Genomic DNA, 22,391 nt, shown 5'->3' on the forward strand with positions numbered 1-22,391 from the left:
TAAGTGGCATCTCCGGCTCCCAGCTTTTATGATGCTGGGAACAACACGCATGGCATTCTGGGATTTGTAGGCGAATCAGGGGCCACAGTCAAGACACCGAAGAGGGAGGGACGAAGGCTCGGGACTACGAGTAATCCCAGAATGCATCACGCCCCCTTGTCGCCATTTTTGTAGTTCTCATATACAATCCCAGAAGTCCTTGCTCTGAAGCCACGTTTGTAGTTCTCAGGCCGATGGGACTCTGCCGCAGTGCATCTTCCGTGACCAGCAAGAGCTCCGAAGTGAGAAACGAAGGGATAAAGGTCTGTCTGTGAGTAGAGGGTTTGTGTTTACAGCCCGGTGGGCCAGGGAGATGGCAGGGCGGCCTCTGTGCCTCCGAGCCCGGAAGTCTCGGCTTTCTGCGGGGCGGATCTGGAAGCGAAGCCATAAAGGTCGGGACTTCCGCCAGAGACGTGCCGCTACCCGGAATGGTTCTCCCAGGTTCGCAATCTTCTTATCGCAAGCAGTTATGAATTCATAGTCCTGCTCACACGTGGGGTGGGGGCGGGGAGGAAGGGGAGTAGGAGGGATTTGGGGGTTCCCCGCCTCCCTCCCTTGTCCACCCCTCGCCTTCCATTCGTCCGCCTGGAGTCCCCGAGCTGCTGGTGCGGGGGATGGCAGGAAGAGAAGAGGCACAGTCCTCCACTTCCTCCAGGCCTGCGTGCTTCCTGGGTGAGATGGGTGCACCCCGCCCTGGGTGAGGCTGTGCACGACCTTGTATAGGTTGTTCTGGCGTCCTCTCCTGGCCTGCGGGTGCACGAGCGGGGGGTGGGGTCTGGGGGTTGAGTAGGTAAGGTGCACTGGGCTTAGTTGATAGGGTGCTGGGGACTCAGTACAAAAGGATCTGGCCACCTCTGCTGGTCTAAAGGCATATACATATGGGCAAAGAGAAAAGTAAGAGATGGAGAAGAAGAGGGAAGGAAAGAGAGACAGAGAGACAGGGAGGGAGGGAGGGAAGGAGGAAGGAATGGAGGGAGGGAAGAAAGAAAGAAAGAAAGGAAGGAAGGAAGGAAGGAAGGAAGGAAGGACGGACGGACGGAAGGAAGGAAGGAAGGAAGAAAGGAAGAAAGAGAGAAAAAGAGAAAGGAAGAAAGAAAGAAATATCTGTGTGGCTTTGCAGAAAAACAGCCAGCTAATTGAAACTTGGGTACTATTTGGTGTTGATTTCCTGAATTTGAACCAACGTACAGAGGTAAAAGTGCAGGTATTCTGTACTCACATAAGTAACTAAAGTTTTCCACATGGTAAATAAATTATTTTCAACCAGAAGGAAGGTGTAGAACATGGCAAACCAACACATTTTATTTTGAGTCCCTATCAAATAGGAATGACTTGATGAACTTTTTCAGAGGAAGCTTCTCATATTCGAAGACAAGAGCTATCCCTGGCTTAATGAACTTTCTGTCTTCTACAGCCTCCCAGTACCCAGGAGATTTTTACTTGCATAAATTCTGGATTGACAGGTTTAATTGCTCACCTCCTGCTTTGCTATGTGAAAATCATGACCCATACCCAATTTCTATAGAGATTAAACCAGAAGAAAATGATGTGGTGACCCTTTCTGAGCCCAGCTCTTCCATATGGAATGCAGTGTCCCATGCCCTCCATAAAACGCTGTTGAACAAAATTGAGATGGGATCTAAAGCATACAGAAACATGGACCGGCTTCTTCCATGCCAGGTAAGCCTCACTGGTAAGCAAGGGTAGCATCAGGATTTTATATTATTGGTAAGTAATTCACTGTCATCAAGCCAATAAAACATTTTCACCTTATACTTGAAAGTACAAATTAAAATAAAAAAAGGTTCTGTCAACGTATATGTATATATATCTGTATCTTAAATGATTTGGAGACTGAAAGCACTCATTTGAAGACATTCAATTTGAATGTCTTTCAACGAGTATTTTCCTTGTGTGAGATGAAATTCTGTAAGATATATGTGTAAATATGTAAAAATATGGCAAGTTCAATAACCAAAATTTTTATGATTTCATGAAATATGTCCAGTGCCATAAGATACGAGAGGACTGTATCCAAAGCAACCATTTCACATAAAATAGAATCTATATTTATGGCAAAAAACCATAAAAATATTCTTTTGTGGACAATAAATAGCCTGTCTTAGAGTCAGAAAAAAAAATTGTGCTCAGTTCCCTCTCTTCATCCACTTCTGCTGTCTATTCTGTTTTCTATTCTGGGTGACATTCTGGCACTCTCCTGTGGACCCTCCTTGTTTTTTAGCTTCTTTGGGTCTGTGGATTGTAGTACGGTTATCCTGTATCATAGGTCTAATATCCGCTCATAAGTGAGTATATACTATGTGTTTCTATCTGTGTCTGTGCTACCTCACTCAGGATGATTTTTTCTAGTTCAATACATTTGCCTTCAGTTTCCATGATTTCTTATTTTTAATAACTGATTAGTATCCCATTGTGTAAATGTACCAGAAGTACTTTATCCATTCTTCTAGATTTGAGGGACACCTAAGTTGTTTCCAGTTTCTAGATGTTATGAATAAACAGCTATGAACATAGTAGAACAAATGTTCTTGTTCTATAATGGAACATCTTTTAGATATATTCCCTGGAGTGGTATAGCTGGGTCTGGAAGTAGAACTATTCCCAATTTTCTGCGAATGCACCAGATTGATTTCCAGAGAAGTTGTACAAGTTTGCACTCCCATCGGCAGTGGAGGAATGTTCTCTTTTTACCATATCCTCACCAGTATATGTTGTCACTTGAGTTTTTTATCTTAGGCGTTTGAGTGATGTAAGATGGAATCCTGGAGTCATTTTGATTTCTGTTTGTCTGATGACTAGGACTTTGATGATTTCCTTTAGTGCTTCTCAGCCATTCGAGATTCCTCTGTAGTGAATTCTCAGTTTAGCTCTGAACCCCATTTTTAAATTGGATTAGTTGATTTTTTGGTGTTTAATTTCTTAAGTTCTTTGCATATTTTGGATTTTTAATGCTCTGTCTGATGTAGGGTTGGTGTTGCTATTTTCCCAATCTGTTGGCTGCCGTTTTGTTCTTTTGATGATGTCCTTTCACTTTCAGAAGCTTTTCAGTTTCTTGAGATCCCATTTATTAATCGTTGATCTCAGAGCCTGTGCTGATTTGTTCCATTGTCTCCCATGTTAATGAATCCCAGACTTTTTTCTAAATGACTTGTCTTCTAAATGATTTAGAGTCTCTGGTTTTATGTCAAGGTCTTTGATCCCCTTGGACTTGAGTTTCTGCATGGTGATACAAAGGGGTCAATTTGCATTTTTCTACAGGCAGACATCTAGTTAGACCACCACTGTTTGTTGAAGTTGCTGTCATTTTTCCATTGTATAGTTTTGTCTTTGTTGAAAGTAAAGTTCCGTATAAGTGTGGGTTTATTTCTGTATCCTTATTTCAATTGTACAGGATCGGTCTGCTCTCAAGGGTGTTTTATTTTTCCATATGAAGTTTATGTTTACTCTTTCAAGGTCTGTAAAGAATTATGTTGGAATGTTGGTGGGAAATGGATTGAATCTGTAGTTTGTATTTGTTAGGAATGCTGTTTTACTATGTTAATCCTACATATCCATGATTTTGGGAGATCTTTCCATCTTCTGATATCTTCTTCAGTTTCTTTCTGTAAAGACTTGAAATTCTAGTCATAGAGGTCTTTCACTTCTTAGTTAGAGTTACAACAAAGTATTTTATATTTTTGTGGCTACTGCAAAGGGTGTTATTTTCCAAATTTCATTCTCAGCCCATTTTATTTGTATGCAGAAAGGCTAACGATCTTTTTGGTAAACTGTGTTCCCAGCTACTTTGTGAAAAGTATATATCAATTGTAAGAATGCTCTGGTAGAATTTCTTGGGTCACTTATGTATACGTGTATATCATCTGCAAATAGTGATTCTTTGACTTCTTCCTTTCCAATGTGTATCTTCTTGATGACCTTCAGTTTTGTTATTGTTCTAGCTAGGACTTAAGTAGTATATTGAAGAGATATGGGGAGGATAGGCATCCCATCCTTGTCATGTACCTCATATGAGTGGAATTTAAGTTTCTCTCCAAGTAAATTGATGCTGGCTCTCCGCTTGCTTTTTACTGCCTTTATTATGTTAAATATGTGCCTGATTCTTTGTATGCCTGATTTCTCCAAGTCTTTTAACATGAAGGGGTGTTGGATTTTGTGAAAGGCTTTTTCTTGTCTAATGAGATGATCATGTGATTTTTGTTCTTTCACTTTGTTTATATGGTGGATTAATTGATGGATTTTCATATGTTGAACCATCCTGGTATCCCTGAGATGAAGCCTATTTATTCACCGTGTATATCTTTGATGTATTTTTGGATTTGGTTTGTGAGTATTTTATTGAGTATATTTGTGTCTATGTTTATAAGTGAGAATGGTCTGAAATTCTCTTTCTTTGTTGAGACTTTGGTTTGTGTATCAGGGTGACTGTGCCATCAGAATAAGTTTGGCAATGTTTCTTCTGTTTGTATTTTTGGAATATTTTGATAAGTATTGGTATTTACTCTTGTTTGAAAATCGGGTATGATTCTGTGCTAAAGCCATCTGACCCAGGTTGTTTTTTTCTTTTTTTTTTTTTGTGTGTGTGTGTGTATGTGTGTGTTTGGCAGACTTTTTAATGACTGCTTCCATTTTCTAAGGCGTTATTGGCTCTGTTGTTTCATTTTATTAATTTTGTTGTTTTTGAAGAAAAAGTTTCTCTCTGTTGTACTGTGTGTCCTGTTAGTAGGTATGTGAATCATATGGGCCTCAGACTTAGAGATCCACCTGAATCTGGATCTAGATTTCATGGATTGGATGTGGGCCCACATGCCTGTCTTTGTAGTGTTGTTTTGTTTTCTTTTTATATTATTGGCTAATGGGCCTGGAATTTGTTCATATCAAACCTGTTGTTTACTTGATCTTTACTCACATCTTGAATTTTGAGATTTTGCAGAGCATATTTCTCTTTGGCAACTTCAGGCTCATTAACCAATGCTGTTACGCTATGGCTACACCCATAAAATTCCAGGAGCCTCCATTGACCCAGAAACTCACCCACCCTGATTTCTATTTTTTCTCCTTGTTACCTTCCTTCCTCTCTGTACCTTACCTCTATTTAATTCAGATACATATCTCATTTTCTCTTCAGAGTGAATTTCCTACATGCTGCCTTTGCTCTCCTTGACTCTCTGGGTGTGTGGATTGTTCCATGGTTATCCTGTAATGTATGGTTAATTTCCACTTATAAGTAAGCAGGTACCATGTGGGTCTTTCTGGGTCTCAGTTATCTCACTCAGAAAAATCTTTCCTAGTTCCATCCATTCTCTTGCTGATTGCATGAAGCCTTTTTTTATTAATAGCTAATTGGTATTCTATTGTGCAACTGTATCACATTTTCTTTATTCATTCTTCAGTGGAAGGAAGTCTAAGTTGTTTCCAGTTTTTGTTTCTTACAAATAAATCTGCTGTAAACATAGTTGAGCAAGTGTTCCTCTGGTGTAGTAGAATATCTTTTGGGTATATTCCCCTGAATGGTATAGCTATTAATGTATGTAGGAATTGACATTTGTCTATTCTAAATTTTTTGAGACATATCTAGATGGATTTCCAAAGTGGTTGTTCAAGTTTTCATTCTCACCCTCACTGGAGGTGTGTTCTCCTTTCTCCACATTCCTCACCACCGTGTGCTGTCACTTGAGTTTCATGATCTGAGCTATTCTGACAAGTGTAAGATTGAAATGAAGAATCCTTCATTTTACATTTCCTTGATGATTAAGGACACTGAACAGTTCTTTAAATACTTCTCATCTATTAGCACTTCCTCTGCTTAGAGTTCTCTGTTTAACTCTGTATGGCATTATTTATTTGAGTTATTTAGTTTGTTTGTGTCTAATTTGTTCAATTCTTTAATTTGAATATTATCCTTCAGTCAGATGTAGGGTTCGTAAAGGTCCTCTCCAAGTCTGTGTGCTGCAGTTTGTACTATTGATAGAGTTGTTTAACTTCCAGATACTTTTCACTTTTATGCATCCCTTTTGTTAATTGTTAATCTTAGCGTCTAAGCTGTTGGTGTTCTATTCACAGAGGTGTCTCCTGTACCAATGAGTTCAAGGCTATTCCCCACTCTCTCTTTTATTGTGTTTAGTATATCCAGTTTTATGTTACAGTCTTTGATCCAGTTGGACTTGAGGTTTGTGCAGGGTGATAAATATGGCTGTATTTGGATGTGTCTACATGCAGACATCAAGTTAGAGAAACACCAATTGCTGAAGATGCTTTCTATTTTTCCATTGTATCTTTTTTGCTTTGTCAAATATCAAAATCCTGTAGGAATGTGTGTTTATTTCTCAGTCTTTAATTTGGTTCCATTGATCAATCTGCCAGTTTCTATGCCAATACCATGGAGTTTTAATTACCATTGCTCTGTAGTATAGCTTGAAATTATAGCTGCTGGTACCGCCAGAAATTCTTTTACAGTACAGAAATATTTTATTTATATTGCATTTTTTTTCCTATGAAGTTAATGGTTGCTCTTTTAAAGTCTATGAATAATTGTGTTGGAATTTTGATGGGAATTGCTTTGAATCTATAGATTGCATTTGGTAAGATGCTCATGTTTTACAATGCTAATTGTACGATCCTTGAGTTTGGGAGATCTTTCCATCTTCTGGTATCTTTTTCAGGGACTTGAATTTCTAGTCATACAGATCTTTCACTTGCTTGGTTAGCGTTATACCAAAAATATTTTATATTGTTTGTGACTTTTATTCAGGGTGTTGTTTCCCTAATTTCATCCTAAGCCTATTTATTGTCTGTATGAGAAGGGCTATTGATGTTTTTAGTAAATTTTGTTCTGTGCCACTTTGTGGAAAGTGTTTGTCACTATAGGAGTTCTTTTTTAGAAATTTTAGATTCACTTATGTATTCTACTATATCATCTTCGTATAGTGATTCTTTGACATCTTCCTTTCCAATCCGTCTCCTTGAACATGTTCCGTTGTCTTATGGCTCTAGCCTGGAATTTGGTGGAATTACTTTAATTTTTTTTAAATTTAATTTGATGTAGTCTATAGGCTTGCTCTTCATTGCCTTTATTATATTTATGTTTGAACCTTGTATGCCTTATCTCTACAAGTCTTTTAAGATAAATGGGTGTTAGATTTTGTCAAAGGCCTTTTCAGCATCTGATGAGGTGACCATGTTTTTTTTTCTATCAGATTATTTATAAGGTGAATTAAATTGATGGATTTACATATATTGAACCATCCCTGCATCACTGAGATGGAGGCTTCCTCCTCTTGGTGGGCAATATTAATGATGTGTTTTTGGATTCAGTTTCTGAGTATTATATTGAGTATTTTTAGATCGCTTTCATAAATGAGATTTTCTGAAATTATTTTTTCTGTTGTGTCTTTATTTTATTTAGTTATAGGGTGACTATGATCCTATAGAATGATTTTTGCAATGTTCCTTCTTTTTCTTTATTTCGTGGAATAGTTTAAGGAGTATTTGTATTAGCTTTTCTTTGAAAGTCTGGCAGAATTCTGTGCAAAAACCTGCTGGCTCAGAGCTTTTTATTTTATTTTGGAGACTTAATGACTGATTTTTCCTTAGTATATGTAGGCCTTGTTTATTTTTTGTTTTGTTTTATTTTGTTTTGTGGTGTTTGTTTGTTCTTTTTGTTTTTGAAGTCATTTCCTTTTTGTAGTCCTGACTGTCCTGTAAGTAGGTATGTAGAGCAGGCAGGGTTCAACTTAGAGATCCACTTTAAAGTGTCTCTAGAGTGCTGGGATTAGTTGTGGACCCACATGCCTGGCCTTTCTGTTTGTTTGTTATATTATTAAGTGATAGGCCTGGAATGTCCATATTGTATATGTCAAACATATGCTCTTCATTAGGATATTAATACTGTTTGAACCTCTGAATCATATGATTGCTTGCTTTAAAATTTTTTGAATGAATATGACTATTTTGCCTGTTTATGTGAATAAATATCTCATGTGTGCCTGGTCCTCACAAGACTCAGAACTCTTGAACTTAGAATAATAGATAGGTGTGAGCCCCTATGTGTTGGGTCAAGGTAAGCCTTTAAGAGGCCCATAGGGAATGGCAAGTAAAGCTTCAGGAACTCCTGTTTCTCCTTGAAAGGTTCTGATCCAATGCATACTGGTGTTTTACTAGTGACTCCTAGCACACTAGTGAAGTCTCAAAGGGATCTAAGGCTAGTGCGGTGCTGCTTCCCCCTTCTTTACGGAAATCTATACCACAAAACTAAGTCATGGTGTGGCAACTCTCACATTCCTTAGAGTTGCACCAACCTGATTGATTGTTACTAGTACTTGAGGCTAGTATGGTATGGTCTGATTGGGCTTTCAGTCATTTAAAGGCTGTACCACTGGATAACAAAGTTTGATCTGCACCTTTGAATGTTGTCTCTGGAGTTTGATTATCAGGTTTCTATGTTGACCCTGTCACCCCTAACCCACCTACCCCATGGTACCTGATCCCCTTCTATGTAAGTACCAGCAATCAGGCCCAAATATCTGCAAGACCAACAAGATCTCTTCACAGCTGAGCCATCTCTCATGTCCTATGTTGCCTATTTCATTTATTTATTTATTCATATTCATTTTTTTATTTCTAATAATTTAATTTAAATTTGTGTGCATTGATGTGAGGATGTCAGATTGATTGAATTGGAGTTACAGATAGCTATGAGCTGTCATGTGGGTGCTGGGAATTGAACCCATGTCATCTGGAAGAACAGACAGTGTTCTTAACCACTGAGCCATACCTCCATCACCCATGTTGCCTATTTATGATCAACATTTACATTGCTAATATTTGCATCTGTCCTTTTGTAATTGTTCAAGCAGTCATTTCAGTTTAGCAAGATCGTATTAATGTTACAATTTAAAGTGAGGCACTTCAGGTTTCTAGACATGTATACAGAACTGGGTAGAATATATAACTCTTTGTAGAAATTTGAGAATGATCTCTCAGTTCTTTCTATCTTTTTAGTTTGATTGATTTTTGCAGATTATTCAGGTTCTTTTTATATACCACTGACTGTCCTCTGGAACTTATTGCAGAGAGCAGGCTAGCATCCAGCTCTATGAGGTACACCAGCCTCTGTCTCCTAAGTGATTTTGGAATTAAAGACATCAAAAAATACACCCAGTTTGCCCATTGTTATTATAGTCAGGAATCTTTTATGCTATTTTCCTCATATGGGCTCAGTACTATTGATATGTTTACTCTCTTTGTCTCTTTGTTAATTGGCATTTCTCTTGCAAATCTATATCCTAATTAAAGGATGCAAAAATTAGAAAAGTAACTCTCACTATTCAGTTTCCTCCTAAAAGGAGTTGGTTATTACATTAAAACCTGTGTATCAGAAATAAATAGAAGAAACACCAGAATTCTTTGAAAATATTGTAAATGAAGGATACATTTTCAGTATTCTAAGTATCATGCTTTCTGATGTACATGTGCATGGGTATTTTAGAGTGCATTGACCTACAATGATGTGCATGTGAACTTCACTCGAGAAGAGTGGGCTTTGCTGGATCCTTCCCAGAGGAGTCTCTACAAAGAGGTGATGCTGGAGACCTACAGGAACCTCACTGCTATAGGTAGGACAGTGAATTTTCTTTACTTTTTAAAATATGGGAGACTCTTTATTCATTTTTTTATCCACTTCTGTATTTTTTCTTGAGGATTTGGAAGGATGAGGTGAATGGTTCTTTGAGCATACATCATGACCTAAATTTTGCCTTATTTCCAATTACAAATTATACATTTTCTTTTCCTATATTTTAGGATACAATTTGGAATATCATAATATTGAAGAGCATTGTCAAAGTTCTAGAAGACATGCAAGGTAATTTTCATATGTAAGCTGATATGAAAGTGATTCTGAGAAAAGTTTGATTAGTCATTAGCACTATGAGGTAGAACTGAAATTTGTTTAGTCTCCTACAACTCTGATATTGCCAAAGGTATTCACAGTAAGTAGTTAATGAAAGTATGTCCAAAACATTATACCAATCAAGTAGTCCATAGTAAAATGGGGTTACTCATATACTTATAGTAATGTTGCTCAGTTTTGTGAGGTCAGTTTTTTAGAGTCAAGAATGTTGTTGTGGAAAAACCATAATCCCTATAGCACATGTCTGTGATGAACAAAAATCAAATGTGTGAATGCAACGTGAAACCATGTCATTTATTTTTCTTTTTTTAATAGTTATATCGTATATCACAATGAATACAAATCATGTTACTATATGTATATTGAAAGAAACAATGAACCACCCAGAACTAACATAAATAGTAGTCCCCATTTTCAATAGATGTTTAAAAGGAGATACCCATTATGCTTTATATGGGCTATTCAGAGATGCAAGCAATACAACTAATGACACAGAGGCTTTGCAATATTTTAAAGCTTAGGCAATTTAACTGGTCAGATTCTGAACCCTCTTTTTCCCTAACACAAATAAAACTTAACACAGTGTCCCACTTTTTGGCCAGCTCTATCTCTTTGTTCTTGTTCATGTCCATTTGATGACCTCACTGTCCTGCTGGAGAATGGCCTGATTTTTTTCTTCTTCCCAGCTTCCCTCTCGCACTCAGAAGTTCTGCCCTCCATTTTTGTCCTACTATCAGTTGTCAGCTTTTATTTTCAATAGATAAGTAAGGAATGACAAATGTTTGCAAAATATAGGACAGGTGATGATGGGCCATAAAGAGAACAATACTACAATCTTGTCAGCACTTGGGTCTCTGCTGGCTCAGCAATCAGCATTTACATATACTCATACACATTCACAAAATATACACCAACATCAATTAACAGGTTCCTTAACTTCATTAGGAATTCTCACAAAATCACACTGCAGAAAATATAAGTTTTAGGAATATATAAATTTTTCTGTTTGTCACAGTTATCTTTGCAAATTTAGGATGGCACACATTGTAGGGAAATGTATTCATCCAGTCACTGTGATAAAGCTCTGAGGTCTTGGAGTTTTCTACAGATACATGGAAAACCATCTTATAGAAGAAAGTATAGTATAAATGTGAGCCAGGTAACAAATATTTTTACCATCACAGGTATTTTCAAATATGCAAAATCCATAGAGAAGGAGAACACTGTGAATGTAAAAATAATGATGAAAACTCAAGAGTTAATTCCTGTTTACCTTTTACACCAAATTGTAAAATTAAGTGACATGGACAAAAAGATTCATTAGTGTAATGAATGTGGTAAAGCTTTCATATGTGTCAATCATCTTTGCAGGTTTGAAAATAGTCATAGTGGAGAGAAAGCCTCTGAAGATACTCGATATGACGAATTCTTTACACATCCCATTAGTCCCCACACATATAAAAGCATACATACTGGTGAGGATCGCTATGAATGTAATCAAAATGGTAATGCATTTGCACATAACAGTCACCTAACACATAAAAGGACACATATTGGAGAGAAACCTTATGAATGTAACCAACGGGGTAAAGCCTCTGCACGTAACAGTAATCTCCTATTACATGAAAAAGGTTACAATGGAGAGAAACCTTATGAATGTAACGAATGTGGAAAAGCCTTTGCACGTAACAGTGCTCTCCTAGTACATGAAAGAACTCACTCTGGAGAGAAACCTTATGAATGTAACCAATGTGGTAAAGCCTTTGCATATAACAGTAGTCTCCAAATACATAAAAGAACTCACACTGGAGAGAAACCTTATGAATGTAAAGAATGTGGAAAAGCCTTTACAAGTAACAAAACTCTCCTAGGACATGAAAGAACTCACACTGGAGAGAAACCATATCAATGTAACCAATGTGGTAAAGCCTTTGTACATAACAGTCATCTGGTAGTACATAAAAGAACTCACACTGGAGAGAAACCTTACGAATGTAACCAATGCAGTAAAGCCTTTGCACGGAGCAGTCATCTGGTAGTACATAAAAGAACTCACACTGGAGAGAAACCTTATGAATGTAACCAATGTGGTAAAGGCTTTAAACATAACAGTAGTCTCCTGCTACATAAAAGAACTCACACCGGACAGAAACCTTATGAATGTAACCAATGCGCTAAAGCCTTTGCACGGAACAGTCGTCTGGTAGTACATAAAAGAACTCACACTGGAGAGAAACCTTACGAATGTAACCAATGCAGTAAAGCCTTTGCACGGAGCAGTCATCTGGTAGTACATAAAAGAACGCACTCTAAAGAGAAGCCTTATGAATGCAACCAATGTGGTAAAGCCTTTAAACATAACAGTAGTCTGCTACGTAAAAGAACTCACACTGGAGAGAAACCTTATGAATGTAACCAATGTGCTAACATATGACAGTATTCTCTTAAAACATAAAAAACTCACACTTGGGAGAAACCTTATGAATATAACGAATGTTGCAAAGCATTTGCATGTAACAGTAATTTCCTAATACAGAAAAGAACTCCCACTTTATATAAACCTTATGGATGTAACCAATGTGGCAAAGTCTTTGCACAGAATAGTCATCTGGAAGTACCTGAAAAGAACTTACACTGGAGAAAAATCTTATGAATGTACCCCATATGGGAAAGTGTATGCATTCCAGAGTAGTCTCTGAAAACCTAAAAGAACACACCTTGGAGAAAAACCTTATGGATTTAATCTGTGTGGCATCACCTTTGTACAGCACAGTCATCTCCTAATACATAAAAATGCATGTTGCAGAAAATCCTCATGAAAATAACCAATGTCATAAAGGCTTTTCATGTAAGAGTCATCTCAAACAAGAACACCTACTGGAGTGAAACCCTATGACTGTAATCAATGTGTTAAAGCCTTTGCATGTCATAATAATCTCCATGTACATAGAAGAATACACAATGGAGAAAAACTATGAATGTAACCAATGTGATAAAGCCTCTTGACGTACTAGTAATCTCATATGACAGAAAGAACACAGACTGCAGAGAAATCTTATGAATATAACCAGTGTGGTAAAACTTGCTCTTCACAATCATCTTGAAAGTCATGAAAGAATTCATATTGGACTGAAAGACTGTCAGTGTATTTAACAGGGTGAAGCTCTTCCACATTTTTACATTCATCATCATGAAAGAATTCATACTGGAGAGACATGAATGTTTTAAAATGTGAGCCCTTTGTACATATCTTTATTTTTTCATCATCATAAAAGTTTCATAATGGAGAGAAATTCTGAGAAAAAGCACATTTTAAGAGGTGAAGCTGAGAGGCACTGTGGTAATGTGGCCTTGACATGCAGAATATTTCCTCAAGTGTTTCACACATTTCTTCCTCAGTAGAAGGTTTTCATATGTTCTCTTTACAAAATAATTAGAACCCTGTGTCTTTCCACAACCCCACCCTGTGGATCTTCTGTAGTTTCTCCTTGCATCTTTGATTTTCTTTGTTTTTAATCCATTAAGAATTTCTTGTAATGGAGATTTTAAAAAAATGAAATCAAATAAAATTTCAAATCTTTCTTCAATCTGCTATTTTATCTATAAACTCTACTGTGTTCCTTCCTTGTGAAAAGAACCCAGTAATGTGCCATGAGGCCTGGCTCAGATTTTTTTTTTAGTATTATTATATTTATTATTATTATTATTATTATTATTTTGATTATTTTGAAACAGGGTTTTTCTATGTAGCTCTGGCTGCTCAGTCCTTTCTTCCTAGAACTCACAGACATTCACCTGCCTCTGCCTTCCAAGTGCTGGGATTAAAGGTGTGTGCCACCGTACTTGCAGGACTTTCTTATAGCCTGGTTGAAGTCATACTTTGTGACTTAGGACATGTTCAGGCAAGTGAGTGTGAGGAGCACTCCGGGGGAGCCTAGGAGAACTGTCATAAGATAACAGAGAGACTTTCTCCAGAAAATGATGGGAGTAGATGTAGATTCCCACAACCAAACACAAGGTACAGGTGTGGAATCCTTGAGGAAGAGAAGAATCAGAGGAACCAGGGGTGTCAGAGACACCATGAGAATACTGCCCACAAAATCAGCTGTTTGTGACTCATCCATGTTAGCACAGATGAGGAGGCCTGTAGGACTCTCCTGGAGGACTTTTTGCACGTGTAGGGAGGAACTAGAGGAGGGTCAGTGGGAAGTGTCAAGAAGTCAGGTGACAGAGAAGGGAGGAAGCCAGAGAGGAAGAACCAAAGGTGGTCACATGATGTGGGTGGAGCCAGGAAGGGGCTGGATGTGTCACATGAGAGGGTGGAGTTGCCAGGGAGATTAGGGATGGAGCTGAAGACCCACCTGACATGCAAGGGGCTGGGGGAAGGCCAAGGATGGGGCCAGCATTTCACATGTCAACCTCCTAAATAATGACATAACTTACTGTGTAATCTATATTATTTTCTGCCTTTTGTCTTAGGTCTCAGGTGTTGGGTCCTGATGTCTCCTTGTTGGGTCACAGGCAGTTGCAGTATGTCTATGTTACTGTTACAAGACATGATGATAGCATTTACTACTACATAAGGATAACAGGGGTCAGGGATTGGGGATTAGGGCTTAAGTATGAGGCCTCAGGGCTCAGACATCAGCGACCAGTGATCAGGACTTAAAATTGTGTTTATAAGGCCTGATCTGGGCCCCTCAGTCACTTTCATCTCTAAATGATCCATATTCATATGACCCACATCTGCTCCTCTCGAATCTACATATTTCAGGAAACTTTCTTCCTGGATTATTACCAGAAGAATAAATTATCATTAGGGACCATTTGTCAACAGTCCTTTAGGAAATGAGCTGATCTTACCCTATCAGAGCAATGTATATTTTGAGCATACAAATATTTTGAAATTGTCTGTCCAACCACAACCAAATTGTTAGCTTTACACTTAATACCTATAATAGTTTTAATGCATACAGAAGGAGGTGCAGATGTAGAGCTTAAAGGTCTAATAGCCCTTTTTGCATTCAGCATTCACACACTCACCAGCTAAAGGTTCAAGTAAATTTCTCTAGCTTCTCGATCTGATATTGCTCTATCTAAATCCCAAGTAAATCTTTGTAAAAAGGTCAGTGAAAGATTTGTGTGAACTCTGGTTTACCTTTCTGAATGACTCAAAGTATTTTTCTTGTTCTTCAGTATTGCCCCAAGCATTTAAACTTATTGTACTACATTGTTCTAAGATATCATCATCCAACATAATCGGCATTCCTTTTTTCCCTGCTGTTTTATTATTTTTATTATTTTCATGTATTACAATTTATTTAATTTGCATCCCAGCTGTGGCCCCCTCTCTCGTCTCCTCACAATTTACTCTCCATTCCTCTTGACTCTGTGTCCCTCCCCTAGTCCACTGATAGCATAGGACCTCCTCCCTTTCCATCTGATACTAGCCTATCAGGTCTCATCAGGACTGGTTGCATAGGCTTCCTCTGTGACCTCACAAGGCTGTATTCCTCTTTTCAATTTGTATTTTCTTTACATTCATGTGCTATAAGCCCATATAGTACCCCTCCCTCAACTCCTCCCAATTTTCCCTTCTCCTTCCCCCTTCTCCTTTCCCTTTCTATCCAGGAAAGGGGAGCATTCCTCCCTCCCATATCAAGCCTCTGGTTTATTAAAGTGTTCATTGTATATTTTCCATTTAAAGAACCTTTTTATACGTATGCATGGACTTACATGTATTATAGATATTTTATGTAGATAATTTATAATATGATTGATTATGACTTTCACATATGTTTATTGTTACTTCACACTCTTGCTTCTTTTACAATTATCCACCTTTGTATTTAGAGTACTTCCCCCACATTATCTAAATCAGATCAATTGTTCACTGCTATTGCATTGCTTCCCCACCATGTTTCCTGGTTCCTAAAGTTATTCCATGGTAAATTCTCACATCTGAAGATTTTGAGTTAGCTGCCTCAGAGTATAGAGAATGAGTGATATTTGTCTTTCTGGATCTGTGTTACCTAAATCAATATAATTTTTCTAGTTCCATATCTTTCCATATGTATTTCTGTATGCAATTCTATGTATGTTTATGTGTGTATATGTATTTATATTTATGTATGACTTATGTGTTTAGATGTTTCAATTTCCTACCTATGTGAAGAGAATAGCAAGGAGCATGGCTGATCAATTATCTCTGTAGTGGTATATCAACTACTTTGTGCATATGTTAAGGTATAAAACAGCTGGGTCATATGGTACATTTATTATTACATGTTTGAGAATTCTACACAATGATTTCTGCAATGGCTGAATCTGTTTAAAAGCTGCTCTGCATAACCCGCTTTCCAGAGATCCACTATGTGCCTGTTTTATAAAAGCATTCCAATACCACCCAAAGCCCTGTTAACTACAAAAAGGACAAAGAGAACGAGTATTTAATTAATATATTTTATTTTAATACCTATCATGATTAAATTTTGTCCAAAAATTATTAAGTAACATGCATAACTTAATAAAATATGTTTTCATCAATAGCTTCTATTTTGAAATAGAATGCCTGTGATTGTGAGACAAAGTGAGGCACTCTTAGTTTTTTTTTAAATATACATTTTAGACAAAATTACTGAAAAGTAGTTAAATAATTTAATTTTATTCTACCAATAGTTTATAAGAAAGACTAAGAAAGTTCATTAAAATGATATTTTATGAGATGTCTTGTTTGTAAAACATCTCAAAGAGTACTTATCGGGTTGTAGGAAAATAATGTAGCACTTTGGGAAGAAGATACACGCCAGCAACCCTGCACTGGAGGGCAGGATGGAGAAGACCTCCACAGCCACCATGGCTTTGCCCTTGGTGCTCTGGTAGACAGGGATGAAAGTGAACCAGACACTGCAGAACACCAGCATGCTGAACGTCAGAAACTTGGTCTCATTGAATGTGTCAGGCAGGCTCTTCTGACCAGGAAAGCCACAGTGAAGCTCCCTTGGGCCAGGGTCCCGAAGTAGGCCAGCACACAGTAGAAAGCAGTAACTGAGCCCTTGTTGCTTAAAATGATGACATGAGCATGTTCAGAGTGTTCATCTGTGTCAATATAGGAAGGTGAGGTCCCCAGCCAGACTCCAGAGAGAATAAGTTGGATCACGACACATATGGGAATGACAGCATTATAGACACCTGAGACAAACAACCTTCTCATTGTTCTCCCTGGTTTCATGACTCTAAAGGCCAGAATTACAGTTATAGTTTTTGTAAAAACAGTGGAAATAGCCAAAGTGAACACGAGTGCAAATGTTATTTGTTGCATTATGCAGGAGACATTGTTTGGGCGTCCAATGAAGAAAAAGGAGCAGAGGAAGCAGAAGAGGATGGAGATGAGCAGGATGTAGCTGAGAGTCCTGTTATTAGCCTTAACAATGGCTGATTCTCGGTGTTTAAAGAAGATCCCCAAAACTGCAGTTGTGCTGACAGATAAGCACAGAGCTGTGCAGGCCAGAGCCATGCCCAGAGGATCTTCAAAGGACAGGAAAGTTACTGTCTTTGGCAGGCAATAGTTTCTCTCAGGGTTTGGGTACTCTTGACTTGGGCAAGGGATGCAGACCTGCTGATCTGTGGGGAGGAAGTGAGTCCACATTTCAGCTTTTAAAATTATTTAGTCATTGCGCATTTAATTCATGAGAGTGCTTTCCATTGATGTGTGTAGCCTGGCATAGTCCATAGTCTCCTTCCTGATACTGCCAAAGAAGGAACTCTTTATAATTCCCATTTCTACTGTTTATCTTGTTTAATTGACAATAAGCTTTCTGCTGAAGAATTTATCAATTTCTCTAGGGCAGTGAAATATATATATATATATATATATATATATATATATATTACTCATATTCAGATGAAGTAATACTGTCAAACAATCCTTCGAATGCTTTTTTATATACTGTGAGTTTCTAAGTATGTACACAAAGTATTTTGATCACATCTTTGTATAAAAATAAGTTCCTTGATTCCACCATTATGGGTTCTTCTCATTTTTATTTTTACTCACAGTTTCAGTGGATATTTGTTACCCCACTTTAGAAAATTTTTCTAAGGTAACATAGGAATAAGTTAGATCTGACCTCCATGGACTATGGAGAAATTCTGATTTGGCAGTAAATATACAACACTTGCATCAACAAACAGCAGCTATCTGCTCACATCAACCAGTACCTATCTCAGCTGTGGAAGTTGCAAATAAATTTCTACAGTCTTTGACATGCTTTGATTCAGGACAGGACTCTTAATCTTTCATTATTAATATCAGAATAATCCTGGGAATTGTTCTACTTTTCACTCTTGTTCTTTCAGTAATATTATGAAGACTAAAAAATGACCTACATGTCATATAATAGTACCATAAATCTATAAACTTAAATCAGAAAGGAAGAATGACAGAGCCATATTCACTGAAAATGTTGAGAGTCATGAAGCCAGTACAGTTGCTGGTCACATTTCCAGATAGTTATGATCACTGTTATACTATATCTAACTTTTTTTTTCTGTGTGTTGCAGTACAGGGGACTTTATGCACTAATTCAATTTCTTTTTTTATTTAACTTTTATTAATTACACTTTATTCATTTTGTGTCCCCCATAAGCCCCTCCCTCTTCCCCTCCTGGTACCCCTCCCCCCTTTCTGCTTGCATGCCCCTCCCCAAGTCCACTGATAGGGGAGGTCCTCCTCTCCTTTCTGATCTTAGTCTATCAGTTCTCATCAGAAGTGGCTGCATTGTCAGGGTTCTAGGTTATCTCCATGAATAGTCCTTGGTTGGAGTATGAGTCTCTGGGAAGTTCCCTGTGTTCAAATTTTCTTGTTCTGTGGAGCTCCTGTCCTCTCCAGCTCTTACTATTTCCCACTTCTTACATAAAATTCCATTCACTCTGCCTGACAGTTGGCCATCAGGCTCAGCATCTGCTTTGACAGTCTGCACTCAGAGGCTTTCAGAGGCCCTCTGTGGCAGGTTCCTAGGTTGTTTCCTGTTTTCTTCTTCTTCTGATGTCCATCCTCTTTGCCACAGGAATTCTAATGCAGAAGGTGGACTGTGTCTTAGAATGGATATTTTTGGCACACAAACAAAATAAAAAAAATAAAAACCTATATAGAAAAGTTCCTGAATTGATCCTAAAAGGAAAAAATGAGACTTCATCAGTTGTCTGGAATAGATCCAGCTGAAATTGTGGTGCCCTTTACCAATGCTGAGATTATGGGCAGAGAACGGATATTGGCAAAGAGCTTGTTGTGACTTTTTGGGAGAAATCAGCAACAGATACCCAAAAATCATGTCACTTCAGTTTATAAAAAGAAACAATTAGATTCTCCCTCGTATAATAAAAGGAACTCCAAATTTTGGAGCTCCCACATTTTATACAGATGCCAATAAATCAAAAAGGGCAGGTTGTAAGTCAGAAAATCTGAGTAAAGTGGTGGTGGGGGTCTTTACGATTCAGTTCAAAAATCAGAATTATATGCAATTTTCTTGGTGTTATCAAATTTTCAAGAATCTCTTAATATAGTCACTGACTCTCAATATGCAGAAAGATTTGTTCTACATATAGAAACTTCTGATCTAATTCAGGATAATTTGGACTTAACTTCACTGTTTCTTCAATTACAATGAGTAATCAGAAATAGAAATAATCCATTATATATAACATAGATCAGATTTGATATGGGTCCACCAGGCCCTCTAGCACAAGGCAATGATGAAATTAAGCAACCATTGACAGGAAGAATATTAGAGGCCTCAGAATTTCATTTAAAAAAAACACCATGCTAACAGCAAAGGTTTAAATAGAGAGTTTTCTATCACTTGGCAACAAGCCAAAGAAATTGTGCAAAAATGTCCCACTTGTTCTTTATATAACTAAACTCCACTACCTGTAGGAAGTAAGCCTAATGGTAATGAAAGAAATTAAATTTGGCAAATCACGTGTTTTATTTTATAGAGTTTGGTAAACTGAAATATGTGCACCATACTATAGACACATATTCAGGGTTCCAATGAGCAAAAGCCATAAGTTCTGAGAAGGCTGATTCAGTTATTACACATTTATTAGAAGTGATGGAAGTTATGGTTATGCCTACACAAATTAAGCCTGATAATGCTACAGCATATGTCTCTAATAAAATGAAAAGGTTTTTTTTACATATTATAAGATAAAACATGTAACAGGTATACCTCACAATCCTGCCAGTCAAGCAGTCATTGAAAAATCGAATCATACTTTAAGGGACATGCTTAACAAACGGAGAGAGTTATTAACCCCCCAGAGATAGATTACATAATGCTTTATTGACCTTAAATTTCTTAAATGTAACAACAAACAACAGCTGCACAAAGACACTGGGTTATAGAGAAAAACCTGCTGGATTATTTCAGCCTATATATTTCAAAGATACCCCAACTTCACAATGGACAGTACGGAATGTGTTACACACTGGGGAAGAGGTTTTGCATATGTTCACACAGAAGAGAAATTATGGGTTCCTTCAAAACTAAGAAAAATCAGATTTCACAGAGGAAGATCACCTGAAGACTTTGGTCACACACAAGAAGAGAGAAATCAAGAAGACCAAACAAAACAGGTAATATAAATTGATAATCCCTTCACATGGGAAAAACTCTAAAACTGACTGAGACATAAAAAAATGTCTCTAGCCAGAACTTCAGCAATACATGGCCAGTAATTGCTTGGCTATAATATCCTCAATATTTATTATGCCATTCTTTTAATTGGCATTGATAAATTTGGTTTACAGTTTAATTTCACTCTGAACATCTCTTACATTTATAATTTTAGAACTGTATAATGCTTATGAGAAATTATATGTTTGCAAAACAAAAGGAGTGAATACTGGAGATTCTGGACCAGTCCTGACAGAATCCTCCTTCCAGCATGCTGAGACATTGACATATCTGTTTCAGTATCTTGCATGTTCCAAAATTCTGCTTGTTCCTGCTTCAACTGCTTCAATTGCTGTTTCTCATCACATCCTGTTCCCAAGAGAGCTTTGAAGAAAGCTGCAAATCTTAATTGGTCCCGCATTTTAGACTGTACTAAACAGGATTTTAACTCTTATTATTTTCTCAACATTCAAAGACTGGACCACACATGTTGCTTGCTTAATTAAACATTTTTTTTCCAATTTTCGTTGGGCCCCCAACAGGATTTCTGCATGTCCAAAATGTCAGCTAGAAGAATGATGTCTAATTATCCTTAAGGGGCATTGGGTAGGTTTTGGGTTGTTTTCTGTGGCTACAAGTGTTTATTGTCATTGGGAGACATTTATAAATTACTAATGGTCTTATTCAGAGTGAAACTGTTATGCCCAGTTCGGGAACCCCAAAAGACCAGGGATACACTCTGCTGTAAATACATGAGGTTTTCAAATTGTATACGTGTTTTGACATGGGACACAAACTTCCTGTGGACACAGGAGAAGAACGTAACCCTGGGATCTAGGGAAGCAAGGTTTTTATGGGGCAAAACCACAAGCAGGGACTTACATGCTTTGGCATTACATGTTTGGGTAAGGGAAATTGACTTTTGAAATGATTGGTCCATTTTAGGCACCAAGACTACACACAGTTCTGGCCTTGTCCTGTGGGCCGGTTTCCTAGCAACTGTATAATTAGTGGGCAGGAAAGAATGCAGTAAGGCTAATTTGTCCCCTCAGGGCATTAAGGCTAGTTCTTCCCTGAAGGAGGCTGGACATGTCTCCAACTAACTAGCCTTTATTCATGCTTATGCTTTAAACTTTAAAACAATACCCATTGATTTTAAGTCTTTGGTCTCTCAAATTCACAAAGAATTAATGTAATTGAGATTTTAAAAATGAAATAAAATGAAGTTTCAAATCTTTCTTCCATCTTCTATTTTTCCCATAAACTCTACTGTGTGCCTTCCTTGTGAAAGGAACCTGGCAATGTACCAACAGGCCTTGCTCTGATTTTTTTTTTATTTCAATCTTATTATTATCATCATTATTATTATTAATTTGGTTTTTTGAGACAGGGTTTCTCTGTGTAGCCCTGGCTGTCCAGGCCTTTTTGTATACCACACTGGCCTCAAACTCAGAGACATACTCACAGACATCCACTTGCCTCTGCCTCCCAAGTGCTGGGATTGTAGGTGTGTACACTGTTCTTGGCAGGACTTTCTTATAGCCTGGTTGAAATCATACTTTATGACTTCGGACATGTCTAGACAAGTGACTGTGAAGAACTGGCAGGGGTGCAAACCCTTGCTTTTGGAGAGAGGGTTTTTCTTGTGGCCTTGCATGTCCTGAACTCGTTTTGCAAACCCAGATGGCCTGGAACTCACACCAGCCTCTGCTTGCCCCACTGACAGCCACAGGCATGTGACACCACAC

At 37.7% G+C, this 22,391-nt stretch overlaps 1 protein-coding gene across 1 annotated transcript; it reads left to right on the forward strand.

Annotated features, from left to right (window-relative positions):
• The first annotated feature begins 316 nt into the window (after positions 1-316).
• Positions 317-16,513, forward strand: LOC132650873 (zinc finger protein 120-like). Its single transcript, XM_060376210.1, has 5 exons — positions 317-480; positions 1,454-1,719; positions 9,545-9,671; positions 9,859-9,919; positions 11,339-16,513. The coding sequence occupies exons 1-5, from the start codon at positions 468-470 to the stop codon at positions 12,399-12,401; spliced, it is 1,530 nt and encodes a 509-aa protein (XP_060232193.1). The 5' UTR covers positions 317-467; the 3' UTR covers positions 12,402-16,513.
• The last annotated feature ends 5,878 nt before the right edge of the window (positions 16,514-22,391 follow it).

The sequence above is a fragment of the Meriones unguiculatus genome, assembly GCF_030254825.1.
Source record: "Meriones unguiculatus strain TT.TT164.6M chromosome 13 unlocalized genomic scaffold, Bangor_MerUng_6.1 Chr13_unordered_Scaffold_34, whole genome shotgun sequence".
In the NCBI taxonomy this organism is placed as follows: Eukaryota; Metazoa; Chordata; class Mammalia; order Rodentia; family Muridae; genus Meriones; species Meriones unguiculatus.

Bases quoted from the DNA above. Each gene is read 5' to 3' on its own strand.
- LOC132650873 (XM_060376210.1), top strand. The intron at 1,720-9,544 runs GTAAGCCTCACT...TGGGTATTTTAG, and splicing joins ACCGGCTTCTTCCATGCCAG to AGTGCATTGACCTACAATGA. The intron at 9,920-11,338 runs GTAATTTTCATA...TCATCTTTGCAG, and splicing joins AGTTCTAGAAGACATGCAAG to GTTTGAAAATAGTCATAGTG.